Raw genomic sequence first — 14,751 nt, 5'->3', positions numbered from 1 at the left:
ACATAGTTTAACAGGTACTGGGAAATATGTCAGTAATCCACACAACTACAATTTTATCAGTTGTTTTACAGTTTGCTTTGACTTTAAACTTAATTTGTGTGCACCTTCAGATGTTTGGCAAACAGTAAAGAGGTTAGAAAATGAAAGTTAAAAGAAAAGCATCTTGGAAGTTAAAAAAAAAAACTTCAGCATAGCTAACAAAGCTATAGAAATATTAATTTGTAAGTATGCAGTACGTCTAACCATTTTAAGCCTCAACTACACAAGAACTAGACCTATATAGGAAGGTAGCATAAGATATACTGGATAAAGGTAGTAAAATGCCACAGTTATAAAACGCCTTGGTGGGGATGGGTGGAATTGGACAGGAACAAATAAGACTAGATATTTAGCATGTAGGTGGACACTATTCTGGACTCTGCTGCCACAATCTATTCTGGTATCTTTAACTTAACTTGTGTGACAATAAGGAAGACATCAGAACACAAATTAATGACAAAAAAAAATGGGATAGACTTATTTAAATCTTTCCATACACTATCCATCCTCATGGCATTAGGTTTCCATTTTGCCCAATTTAATTTTGAGAGTATGAGTCAAAAAAAAAAAATAACAGAACTGGAGGTTAAGTCAAACTATTCAAATCAGGGCATGGCAACATTCTTCCTTTTGCAGGCTTTACCTTCTGGCTCATTCTTGATGAGCTCTTCCATCTTCCTCTGCTTCAAGGTGTCGACAACATCAGCTAAGCTGCCTTTGCGTCTCTCAGGTGTCCCCAGGGCTGTGCTAGACAAGGACTCGCCACTCTGCCGCCCACCTTCGTCTGCCTTCTGAGGTGAGGTAGATGAGTTGTGTGGGGCAAATGAAGACATAACTTTATTGCCATCAACTTCCTGAAAAACAAAGATTTTTTTTAATTCAGTAAATTATTAGATTGGTATTCAGTTGAAACATTAAAGTAAAAAAATGAAATATCATTCTGCAAGAGCAAATGGAATAAGGAAAATTCAAAAAAAAAGAGAATACATTAACTTTACAGGCTAGTACCAGAGTGAGTCAAAGATCAAATTTTTTTTTAAAGATTTATTTATGCACACAGAACTGGGGTACAGGCCAGAGGTGCAGGGGCAGTGAGAGGATCACCAGAGACAGAGTGGGGAGCAGAACAGGCAGATTGACGAAGTACACTGTTGAGGGGAGCAGCGAGCGGGTCAGGAGAGGTCTGCCTCGCCATGTGGTCACCTATGGGGCAGGGACCAAACTCATGCAGAAGTGGCTTTAGCTTCTTAGTGCTGTGCTTTCACTTGCTGCACCACCAGGGAGGGCCCACAAAGATCAAATCTTAAGAAAAAAATAGGGAGATTTTCTCCTTTAAACTGATTATAAATGGCAATATAGACTTAAACAGTCTATATTGATTAGATTTATTTTGAAAGCCTTAGATTTTCCTATGAATATTAAATGTAGCAGTCATCTGAATTAAACTTTGTCATAACATAATAGCCAAGCAAATGACATTATTTCAAGTAGTTGCCTTTTTATTGGTAAAGTTTATCAGTAAAACATGGTCCTCTTCCAGTTCACCGCCTATGCTTTCTAGAAAGCAACAATCGCACAGCTTATTTTGACATCAGCTAGAAATAGTACAAATTTATTCTTGCTTATGCTGAAGATACTTTCAATTTCATTTGCTACCTTAAGCACTGTTTTCTGTTAATAATCTTTGCTATTCTGCACTTTAAAACTCATTTCCTTTACAAAGTAAAGTTCCTTGAAATCTGTCTTTTCATAATTGTGTATATGCATGAAAAGAAGTGACTCCATAATTCTAAAATTTAAACATACTTTGGAGTTCTTTCTGTCATTATTTTCACCATAATGTCTAGCATAACTAGTTATTTATATAGTGTTTGGGGTATATTTGTATAGAACACATTAAATTGATTTTCCAGACATTCTCAAGTAGATGATATTCAAATAGAAAAATCAGTTTTCTTTTCAGTTTTATTGAATGATCTCTTACTTTCATAATTCTTTGAGTTTCCACTGAGCACAACAAATCTGTGTCCTAAGACCTCTAAGGAAATTAGTTTTAATGATATTTTTCAATTCTACAACATTATTTCCATTAAAAATTATTTTAGTGTGTGAAAATTTATTATTGAGGATAACCAATTACATCCATATTTGTATATTTCTTCTCTATTTAGACACACACATTGCATACTGATCCCAAAAAGAAACATTACAATGATTTGATATTTAATTTTTTTTTAAGATTTATTTATTTGTTCATACAGAACTGGGGTATAGGCCAGAGGCTCAGGGGTGGCGAGAGGCTTCACCAGAGACAGAGTGGGGAGCAGAACAGGCAGACTGACGAAGTACACTGCTGAGGGGAGCAGCGGGCGGGTCAGGAGAGGTCTGCCACGGCTTGTGGTCTCCTCCGGGGCAGGCGGGAATTGAACTCATGCGGAAGTGGCTTTAGATTCTCAGTGCTGTGCTTTAACCCGCTGTGCCACCAGGGAGGGCCTGATATTTAATGTTTTTAAAGCTAAGGCTTTACTAGCTTATAAATACACTAAAATATTTGATAAATGTCATTCTAAATTTTAAGAAAGACATCAATACAAACATAATCTGCTCAGTAGATTGTTAATGGGTATTAGTGTTTACAAGGATTTTTGCTATGGTATAAGCATGAATTTGTAAGTGTGAGCTAAGGCAATGTAGTGGAAAGCAAAAGGAAAATTTTGTGCAACAAAGCCTACACAATTTTGAGGCTAAATCCAAACTTGTTCAAATTTCTTACAAACATAGCATGTCTCCAACGATTATGATGTCTTGACTCACTAGTCACAGGCAATATTTTTATAGATGAATATTTGGTTGCAATTTATTTTTTTTGGACAAGGTCCTGCGGGGTAAGTAACAATATACTACTTCTAGTATTATGTATTCCAAACCCACCATAAATGTAAGCGATCTCTCTCTGCTGCTCGCTCTTTTTGTCTCTCACTCTGAAAGCAGCAATCACAAATTCAGTAAATCAAGGAATAGTTTACAAATGACAGTATTACACAGTGTTAGCTTCTGTTCATGTGCAAACCAGAAGAGCAAAATTTCTGTATTCACTTTGCCCAGATCTTTCTTCTCATACCTTTCCAGGATCAAAAGCAGAAATACCCCAATTTCAGCTTCCCTTTGAACATTCCTAGTTTACATGCTACTTTCACACTGTACAATGATAAACTTTACATGTAGGAACTGGGTCAGAAACTTTCTCTTGCCACAAATGAAAATGACATCTTCCCATGGCATCATCATCAGGAGAAAGGATGACACGCAAATCATATGCAACAACTCTCATGATTCCAGGAAATAAATAATACCCTGTTTTCATGTCTAATTTTCTATACCTTGCAGAGTGGAAGGGCCTATCTTAAAGAATTCAGCATTTCACAATCATTCTAAACTCAGCTGTGGCATCTGTATATGAATGAATTAATAAAGCATTAGTTCTATTTTAAGTAGGAATATTTATCTTATTATTATTTCACCTGTTTGACTATAGTCAGCCTCTGGCACTGCTAATCCCTTTAACAGTTTTGTGTTGCTAACAGATGTTTCAGTGAGGGAATCCATTGTTCATTTGCATGGTGAATAGTGTGCTAAGGAGTGCTGGCACAGTCTTTAGGCAAGAAGTCCTATCGTTTTCAGTTTCTTCCATGGGATTGCATTTATCAAACTGAAGGAGAGAGACCACATGTTCTCTTCCATTTGCTGACAGGTGAACATCGAAACAGTCTTTTATCAAATGCATCTGTGGTTCAGATCAGCAATATACATTTCCTCAAGTTTCATGAACTCTGAGGACAAGCTTCTGCACTTAGCAGTGTTTTATCACTTTTGAATTCTAATGTTAAAAGGGGATTCTGAACTTTTAGAAGGAAGTTGACATGTGTCCTTTGTTACTCTTGAACAAGCTTCACTTAATCCTGTCTCCTTTATAACCTTGACATAAAAGGAGCTCCCTAACATACTTAAACATCTTTACTCCCGGAAACGTCATTTTAAAAATGCATTCTTGTTAATTTTAAAGACAGTAATTCACTATGAACATTTTGAGAGAAGTTTATTTTGCTTTGAATATTCCAATGGTAGTTTAGGTAATGTGGCAGTAAGGAAGAAGAGATTACATGTGACATCCGTATATAAATACACACATATACACACATGCCCTTATATTGGTAACATGACAGCTCACTGACTTTAAGTTTCAAGAAATACATTATTGAGCATATTTTCCAGTACATTAAAATTAAATTCATATAGGGTAGTAAAAGCATTACACTCAATAGTCAATCTATCAGACAATAATTGCTAACAATAACAGCCAGTATTTACTGAATATTTACTTTGTGCCAGGCACTATTTAAAGTGCTTTACCTAAAGTTTACCTAAAGTGCTTTAGACTGGTAAATTCCTGAGCTCCTATGACTAATAAAGGGTAGACTTGATTATCAACCCCAATCTAGAGGGTTCCAGTGTCCATCTTTTCAACTATGATGTTAAACTACCTCTCTCTTTAAATAAAGTAAACCCCCTACTTCTATCAATAGTAGAGGTGAACAAGATACATTTCTTAATAATCAACCACAGGAATGAGAGGTTGTCAGCACAATATGTTCAACTCTTTTAGAAATGTTTTAAAGTTTATTAATATAACTTTATTACAGGGATACAAAACTAAAACTCCTTTACTCCAACTGTCTACTGGTTTAATGTCATATTAAAAAATGAACTTAGGCTTTAAATTATTTAAAAGAGAAAAACAGATTTGGTTTTTACCTAGATTTGGTTTTTACATAGATTTACCATAAGTGGTAAATCAAAGTAACTGTGCTTAGTTAGAGTTCTTGACTTTTTTTTTAGTTATTTTTATTAAATGAGTTGGTATCTCTAGCAAACCCTTTTGGTATAATAGTTTTGAACTTAGAAAATAAAAGTATAGCAGAATTGGACTGTCTACATTCTCATTATTGCAAGGTTATTAATTTTGGTACTGCTTCGAGAGAACATAAAATGAGTACTAGATACAAGGAAAAGTACTCTTGTGTAGAACAAATTTCCACATGGTCATGTTCATCTTCCACTAATGTTTATGTTCTTATAAATATCATCAGACTAAGGCAAACAAAACTCTGTAAATATCTTAAAAGCTATATATTTGGTTAATCCTTAATTTTTTAAAAACTTGGATAAAAATATTTTCAAATGTTTATTTTGAAACCAAATTATAGTATTTGTAATCACTGTCAAATTGGGAGATGTCAGATTTAATAATAGGAAAATCCATGATCATAGTCTAAAAATATCATGTTTTAAGCTGTCTTGGTTAAGACAATTTTTCATAATAGTTCTGCATTATACCCTATATCAGTATGAATTACCTTTCGGATTACACAGCTCTTCATGGCAACAAGGTATACACGTAATACATGTAAATGTTCTCCTAGACACACATGAACATGCATATGTGTAGATAATTCACTCATTAAATTGTCCACAGAATTTTGCATATAATTTTAGAGAGGCAATGTTCTGTTCTCCTAGTTTTAACTAAATCATAATTGCTCCATGAAATCTCCTAGCTTATCATGAGGGAAATGCAAACCAAAACCACAATAAATACATATATGTTCTTTCAAATTAGTGTTTTTGTATTATTTTGGATAAATATGAAGCAGTGGAATTTTTGAAATATATATCTACTTTTATTATTTTGAGGAAATGTCACACTGTTTTTCATCGGGGCTGAACAAGTGTACACTTCTCCCAACAGTGTATGAGATCCCTTTCCTGCCACACCCCTGCTGGCACTTGATGTACTCCTATCTTCACTGCAGTCCTATTTACAATAACCAAGTTATGAAATCAACAAAAGTGGCCAGTGATACAGGAGTGGATAAAGATGCACTATACATCTACAACAGAATACTATTCAGCTATAAAAAAGATGAAATTTTGCCATATGTGACAACAGCATGAGTAGAAATGGAGGGATTGTGTTAAGCAAAGTAAGTCAGAAGGAGGAAGACAAATACCAGATGATTTTGTTCACATGTAGAATATAAAGAAATAAAGCAACAGACAAAACTTAACGAAAACATAGTCTAGAAATTTAACTGCAGTATTGAGTCTACCAGAGAAGGCAGGGTAGGGGGTAGGAAAGTGGGTCCCTGGACTATGGTAGAAGACTACGATGCTTTGATGTTGGGTGTTGTGTGTAACACACCTCTGAAGAGGTATGAAATCTATATTTCTAAATAATACACAGTGTTACAAACCACTAATACCGTAATAAAAGTGATACGATTAAAGCAAAAGTTTCAAGCTATTGAAATTCTTGTAAACTATGGGTTCCAGGTTAAGAGGCTTTGAACTAAATATGTATCTTCTGATAAATATACTATAGATTCCTCAATGTTTTCATTTAGATGAATTCAAGTGATCTGTTATTATTTGCAAAATAGCTTCATATATTTCATTGATAAATATAAAGGTATATATCAATAACATAAAATGTTACTATTCTTAAGTATTTAAGAAAAGAACAATATTTTAATGATATTTTACAAGAAGAATGAACTTTTATTTTTAATTGAGGCAACATTGATTTACAAAACTCTATATGAACAAGGTTTAGGTTCACATCTTTGCAGATATATGTTAACACACCACACTTACCGCCAAATCACTCATAGGCCTCCATTATAGTCCACTACTCAATATATATCATCTTATTCAGCAATTACCTGCACATATACACTTAATATGAAAAGCAAGACAGACTGCTAACTTTCATACATGAGCGTTACTATTTTCCATGTCATACCAGTTTGATTTTCAAATATACATTTTCCTGAGTGTAGGAGATAACATATGAAGCATACACAAAGACAGAAAAACAACATTATAAGCAGCTATGAAACAGAGTCTTTCTTCAGCTAACATGAGTTAATACAATATTCTGGGGCCAGGGTATGTTAAGTTCCCAAGATCTAGTAAACAAAATTCACCCTCATCTATAGACAAGTCTGTCATACTCATAGCCAGCTGTTATACAGCTGTTAGAATTACCCAGTTTAAAAATACTTCTTATACTTTGCCTGTAAAAGATCTTACTAATGTTAGCATGCACTTAGACCCAGTGGGTCAAAAACAATGAAAATGGACTGAGAAATTACTAATTCTATAGTCACTTTCAGAAAGAGAGACCTTATCATAACTGGCTAACTTTTTATATTAGAAAGAAGTATTGATAGTACTCTTATAAAATACACTGAATATAAAAAGGTCACCAACTCTAAACAACCAAGCTAAGAGGTAGACTAATTGATATTCCAGATTTGAGCGAAGCAGCTCATAAACCTGTCTCTGGATGGGCCAACAAGTTATGGATTTTGTTTGATTATAATTTAACATAGATGAATTGGGGTGTCCTGCTCTAGTTTGCCCACATGCTACAGTCAGAAGACTGTCATTGTATGTGTGTTTTTTTAAAAGATTTATTTATTTATTCATACAGAACTGGGGTACAGGCCAGAGAAGCGGAGGGTGAGAGGATTCACCAGGGACAGAGCGGGGAACAGAACAGGTAGATTGAGGAAGTACACTGCTGAGGGGAGCAGCGGGCGGGTCAGGAGAAGTCTGCCACGCCATGTGGTCACCTCTGGGGCAGGCAGGGATCGAACTCATGCGGAAGTGGCTTTAGCTTCTTAGTGCTGTGCTTTAACCTGCTGCGCCACCAGGGATGGCCCTGTCATTGTATTTTTTAAGGAAAACATCTACTTTAAATGTGTCAACCATAATTGAGACCATAATAATCTGAAAATTCATAATACAATTTTTAAAGTCATTCAAACACCACCATTTAAAAAAAATGGGTAGAAAAATCTGTTGTAGACCTATATAATGTGATTTCTAACTTCTATATAAAGAGTTCTGCTTTTACACCCCTCTCCAGTTCTAATTCACAAAAAAATACTCTAAAAAGGTTAGAGGTTCATGAGTTTCTATAATGCTGACAAAACACCTTTGGAGGGCAAATCTAATATTTTTAAAAGTCACAGAGTTCATTAAGTTAAATACCATCTTATTAAAATGTCTCCACTTAATTTTAAATATAGAATTTATACATAAGTCAAAGATTTTTTTTTTAATATACTTTGGCTAGTGCAAGTAGAACAAGAGAAAGGTGTTTGACGTTTCTTCAAAGCTTGAAAATAGATTCTTCTAAAGATTGTTTTGCTATGCAATAGTATGAAAATTCAACAAAAGTCTCACATGTTTGCATTTTTTCCAAGCCATGAGATTAGATGTCAACTTAGGCTCATATTTAATTATTGATTACAAAACTGCATAAACATTTAAAAACATATTTTTTTTTAAATTCACTGAAGTAATATTGATCTACAATATTATGTAGGGCAGAGATACAGTATAATTCTGTACATGCTACATTACGATCCCCACCAAAAGTCTAGTTTCCATTCCCTGCCACACAATTTTACCCCCTTTACCTGATTTGGCCAAGCTTACACCCCTACTCCCCACTGGTGACCACCATTTTGTTCTCAAAATATAAAAGACTACTCTCTTATTTTTTTTTCTTTTGCTTGTTCATTTATTTATGCTTTATTAAAGTTTCATTTTTATGGCTTTAGATTGATTTCTTTAATACCTGTACATATACATTCACTAGGACTAAACAATCACAAAAGACATGTAATTTGTACAAATATGATTCTCAAACACTGGCCTGCAAACCATGTCACTGGCATCACCGAGAAATCCATGATATCCTGAGTATAGATACTGATGAGGTAATTTAACAAGTTTTGTGGGGTATACTAATAAACCTGAAAGTTTCTAAACTACTGGAATAACAGAAAAAAAGAGAAAGAAAAAGTTCAGGAAGGGAAGAAGGAGAAGACTTAAGTCTACAAAGATAAATATCATAAAAGTGGTGGGGCTTAACAGAATTATGAGAGCACAGAGGTAACATATTCTAGAGAGAAGAGTCATTGGAGGTAGGGTGGGAAGGAGAAGAGTCAGCAGACATGCCAGGGTAGAAATGACAAGCACATGTTAGAACAAATTACATTGACTTAACTTTTTTAACAGCCGTTTGGCATCAGTAGGAAGAAGGTTATGCTTGCTAATTCCCTGCTAATTGAAAAGATTAATGAGCCTCAGATTTATATCAAGGTAGAAATGTAGGAAAAGACTTCTTTAGAAATATACAAAATTGGTTTGAATCATTAATAGTTTAATCTCGTTCTAATAGGAAAATAAAACAATGATATGTTTCCTTTGTTGTTTAAATTATTATCATACTTGCCATATGATTCAATTGCAGTAGGCAAAAGAAATAGAAAAATGGGTTTGGAGATATCTTCACTAGAGCGTGGATGCTGCCTGGGCAGAAGTGGCCAGTGGTTGGTTTTTAAATAGTCCTTCAGGATCATATGTATAAAAATCTCAGAAATGCAGCAGTCAAGAATAAAATGTATGTTTTCATGTATCCTCAAAACCACTTAATATGCAAAAGTGCCATTTAGATAATTCTATTACATTAACTACTAGAACCTGTAAAAACAAAGAACATTTTGTTCTGTGACAGCCTCATTATCTTTTTGGTGCTGAGTGTCTAACTTACGTTTAAACATCTACAAATTTCATTTTAAGACATTTCATAATCTTTTCCCTAAGGACTCAAAGGTCAACCATAAGATGTTTTTAAGCAAAATTAAGCCACACATCAAAAACTTCCATTTAATAGTAGCTCTATGGACTATACATGCTGTTTTTTAAAATAAAGAAAAATAATTTATTATAACTAGCCCAATTATATATAATTCAGACATCATTTTTTTCAGCACTTCCGGAGAACATTCTTATTGTAGTTGTTAATAAACTTGAAATAAAATTCCTATTCACCCTATGTTTTAAGAAAGAAATGAGACTTGAGAAGTTCTTGAAATTGGGAATTTTTCCCACAGAGCAGTAAGTACAGTGTCTCGCACAGTGGATACCCAGTAAAGCTCACAAGCTGGTTGTTTGCTAACACTACTAATAACTGGGAATTGACTAAATGTTCAGTGATAAATGAAACGAACTGTGATCCCCAGAGAGTAAAGTATGATGTTAGCAAAAGAGTATAAATTAGGGGTCAAGCAAACTCTCTAGAGTCCAGAGAGATACTGGGGTTCAAATCCGAGCTGTATGACCTTGTAACCTTGGGTAAGTCACCCAATTCTCCATCTATCAATGTGTCCTCACCTATAAAATGGGATAATCAATGATAAGTAATATATACATATGTGCTACTCTGTGGTATTACTGATTTCTACAATTTAACAGCAATGAAAATAATCAAATGTTTAAAAATATTCTCATTCACTCATTTTTCTCATAATTCATGGGATGATAATTTGATGTCTAAGTTGAGGGAGCATAATGATGTTCACTATAAAGCACAAGGAAAATTAAGGTAAACTTTTAGTATATATCCTAGCTCCGTCATTCATGGGACCCTGCCGATCATTTCATCTTTTTATTCCTTAGTTTCCTCAATTATAAAATGGACTAGATACTATTATTTACCTCATTGGGTTTGCTAGTGGATAATAGACTATGAAATAATGAGTTATATGAGTGAGGGGAGTATATGAGCTAATATAAGTGTTATAGTGTTATAAAGCATAAGACTCATAAGGTGGTAACTGGGATACAACAAGAACTATATGTTTTAGTAAGTATGTTCCAAGTATCATATAAAGATAAACAATGAACACAAAACAGGTTGTACAAAAATAAACAAAGAAAAGGCCAGGCCTGCTAACATGAAAGTGAAGAGAAAGATACTAGCAGGAGACAAAGGCACGCCCCTACCCACCCCACCAAAGAAAGAAAAGGTCTGTTACAGGTAGTATCTTCCACTGAAAGTCAAACTGCATCCAGGGAATCTAAAGCGGTCCAATTAAAAAAATAACCTAATACAAGCCCTCCTTTTTTTAAGGGGAAAAAATAAGTATTCCACAAAATGTCATGCAACATTATTGTGCTTTTTATCTCCGCTGCATACTCAATTCAAATTTCATAGTTTCATGGTCTTCCACAAAGTGATAACTTGGGGAAATGATCAAAGAAAGAATGTTCAATTACTCCTCATTATAAAATAAAACTTTCTAAAGTCAAAGTCTGAAAAAATGGAGCAATGAAATATTTTTCATAAACACATGACACCAATTACTTATCAGGCTACATTTCCGATTTTCTTTCATATTTCTCTTTCTTCTTGTGAAATACACAAATCAAGATTTATCTTCATGAGAACATTAGCAGCACTACATTGTCTCAGAAACAAATGCTTAGGCTCCTTTTCACCATAAACACTAAGCAACAACAAAGGTGTGATGAGGAAGCAGGGACAAAGTACCCTTCCCTACAACCCAGGAGCTCTGTGAACAGTCCCTTGCCAGCAGTCACCACATCACAGTGATTTCATGGCCCAATGTCAGCCAAACTGTTATGTCACTAGACCAATCCCACCTGCCTATTAAGAAAAACAGCTAAAGGTTTTCCAGTAAGGCATCACATATATTACAAAAGTATATATTTTTTTTCTTTGAAAGGGACCTTTGGCATGATCTGGCCTTTAGCAGCAATCTGAGATATAAGAAACACAAGTTTCAATTAATACTTAAAAAGAAAGGATAAGGCAGGCCCTTACTGGTGGCACAGTGGCTTAAAGCACAGCACTAAAAGAAGCTAAAGCCACTTCAGCATGAGCTTGATTACCAGCCAGAGAGGTGACCCACATGGCATGGCAAACCTCTCTTGGCCCGCCTGCTGATCCCCTCAGTAGTGTACTTCGTTGATCTGCCTGTTCTGCTCCCCACTCTGCCTATGGTGAATCCTCTCAATGCCCTTGCACCTCTGGCCTGTACCCAATCCATACGCATAAATAAATAAATCTTAAAAAAAAAAAGAAACCATAAGGCATTTAAAAATCCACACACATGTATCCCTAACTAGTCAAACTATTTATTCCTGAGATAAAACCAAATAAGAATATCCCGAGCTTGCTTTAGCAAACATAATAAGGACCATCTTAGAGCATATAATCACTGTAACGTTGGCATTCTTTATGCAACACACTGGATTGCCTGCAGAGGTTATCTTCACAAAATTTTCATAAGCAATGAGTAACTTCACAAAGTTTATTTGGTAGTGCTACATGCAATTTTTTTTTTTTGGTATTACAGTTCTAAGATTATTTAAATATTTCTAAGCTAGTAGGCATTTTACTAACCACATGAAAATCATTAATCTGCTTAAATTCATTAATATTTCAGTAACAAATTTACTGCCACTCCTGGAGTTCTTAAAGGCTCTGTTCTAAAAATTTTATGGATGTTGTATTTTATAATTCTCAAAGAAATTCCATGAAAACTATTATTCCTATTTAACAAATGAGGAAATTAAACTCTTAGGCATACTTACCCAAAGTAATAGTAGGAAATAGTAAATTGGGAAATTAAATCTAAGATCATCTAATTTTAAAATGGATGTTGGCCATCGTTAAGTTATACAGCCCCCCTCAACTAATTCAGGTGATTTAACAGATGATAAAATTATAAAAATATAAAGCTTCTTTCTCATCTGATAGTATAAAATTAAAGAGCCATTTAAATACCAAGAAACTATTAGTAATTACAACAACTGTAGTAAATACTAAATTGTACAGAAGAAATTATACTTGCAGTAGAAGCTTGAAGGAGAAAGAACATTCGGAATTAAAAAAAGGTTGAAAATTATCATAGCACTAACAGCACAGTATTTTGGAGTCTCTTGCTTAGTCTCTTTTCATGCCATGGAGGCAGCAACATATCTGTCTAGTCACCATATGCCATGGACCCTAATGTCAACATCAGCAAATATATACTGAGTTACTTCATTCATTGAAGCAGTCTTTTTATAAAAACCTAGGAAAAAAAAAACTGGTAAAAAAGGAAAAGTTATAGAACATTCCCAGCAGCATCAACCAAAAAAAAAATTATGGTGTGTTTACATGCACATATATGCATATACAAAAGAGAAGGTAGTGTGGCTTGAATCAAAGAAATGAAGAATAACAAGTATGAAGAATGACTATGATAGGAAGTGGATGTTCAACAGGGTCATGCAAGTCAAACAGAAGGGTCTACAGCTGAGCCGACAGGTGATAGAGGATTATTACAGATTCTGCACTCAATGATTCTTTAAAAGTAGGCTGATAAAAAAGATTAGCAATGTAGGGCCCTCTCTGGTGGTGCAGTAGGTTAAAGCACAGCACTAAGAAGCTAAAGCCACTTCAGATGGTCGATTCCTGCCCTGGAGGTGACCCACATGGCACAGCAGACCTCTCCTGACCCGCCTACTGTTCCCCTCAGCAGTGTACTTCATCAGTTGGCCTGTTCTGTTCCCCACTCTGTCTCTTGTGAATCCTCCACTGACCCTGCACCTCTGACTTGTACTTCATTCTGTATGTATTTGTAAATAAATAAATCTTTAAAAAAAAAAAAAGGGATTAGCAATGTAATAGAGAATGAAATAGGTAGAAGAGAATATAACTCTCCCTCTGAATAGAAAACTGTTAACATAACATAGATGTAATGTAAAAAAGCTCTCTATATCATTGTAGCTATTAGAGTTGAAAAGAACATCAAATTCTAGAAGCAATTTGAAACTAGTGATGACAGAATTAGGTAACCACAAAGGAAGGAGAAAGAAGTCAATGATAAATATCATTCTGGTTTGGGAAGTTGAATAATGATTATAATTTTGACCAAAACAAACAAACAAACAACAACAACAACAACAACAAACAAACAAACATAAAAACATTATCACCAAACAGGTGGTTATTATTAGCATATCTAAAAATCCAAATACTTAAGTCCAAGTCCATACCTTAATGTTAGTGCTAACTTCTGGCAATAAGGACTAAATAATAAGTATATTTTATCTTCCTTAGGGTTCAAATGATGAGGTTACTGCTTGATATCTTTAAATATGTATATGACAACCAAATATAGATGTGCTTCCAAATACAAGATGCAGGTAAAGCATAAAGGCTGTAAAATATTGACCTTAAGAATTTTTTATTTCCAATGAATGATTGCATCCACTTTACTTTGAGTCCTCAGAAATGTGTCCACACAGGGACAAGAGTAAACACCTTTTCACATATGACTAAAAATGGAAGTTTTGAGTGGGTATAATCTTTTCCTGCAATAACGTAAGTTTACTATGTACATGTTAAGATTATTTATAATTAGACTTTGAAATATGGACTACGTTCTGTAAAGAATCATGCATACAAGCAAACCATAGTGAGTACCTACAGACTATGCAAGACCAGGGAGAAATTGGAAAATGAGAATGCTCTAGAATATAAGTATCAGTATAAAAGATTTTTGTTATTCCTGGGTGTAAGATTAAGGTATGAAAAAAGTTATCTCTATAAAAATACAGGAGAAAATTAGAAACCAAACCATCTTTCCCTTCATTACAATAAGTTGGCTCTCAGACTGCTCAGTTCTTCTGCCTTATGTCCAAATTATAAAATTCTTGCCATATAGATGCTAGCAGAAGGAGAAAGCAAAAAGTGAAAAAGTTCTGCAGAAATCTCTGTCTCCT

General features: G+C 34.4%; 1 protein-coding gene across 6 annotated transcripts in view; it reads right to left on the bottom strand.

Moving 5' to 3' along the window:
- Positions 1-14,751, bottom strand: part of SOX5 (SRY (sex determining region Y)-box 5) — a 695,778-nt gene that overhangs the window by 290,850 nt on the left and 390,177 nt on the right. For all 6 annotated transcript variants that reach the window (XM_012732907.1, XM_012732908.1, XM_004693212.2 and 3 more), the window contains one exon: positions 683-893. In XM_012732907.1, the coding sequence (XP_012588361.1) occupies positions 683-893 (211 nt within the window). The remainder of the gene's footprint in view (positions 1-682; positions 894-14,751) is intronic.

The sequence above is a fragment of the Condylura cristata genome, unplaced genomic scaffold (genome assembly GCF_000260355.1).
Source record: "Condylura cristata isolate star-nosed mole 26May11 unplaced genomic scaffold, ConCri1.0 scaffold00036, whole genome shotgun sequence".
Lineage (NCBI taxonomy): Eukaryota > Metazoa > Chordata > Mammalia > Eulipotyphla > Talpidae > Condylura > Condylura cristata.
The sequence above is the reverse complement of the archived record's forward strand: the minus strand, read 5'-3'. Positions and strand labels throughout refer to the sequence as shown.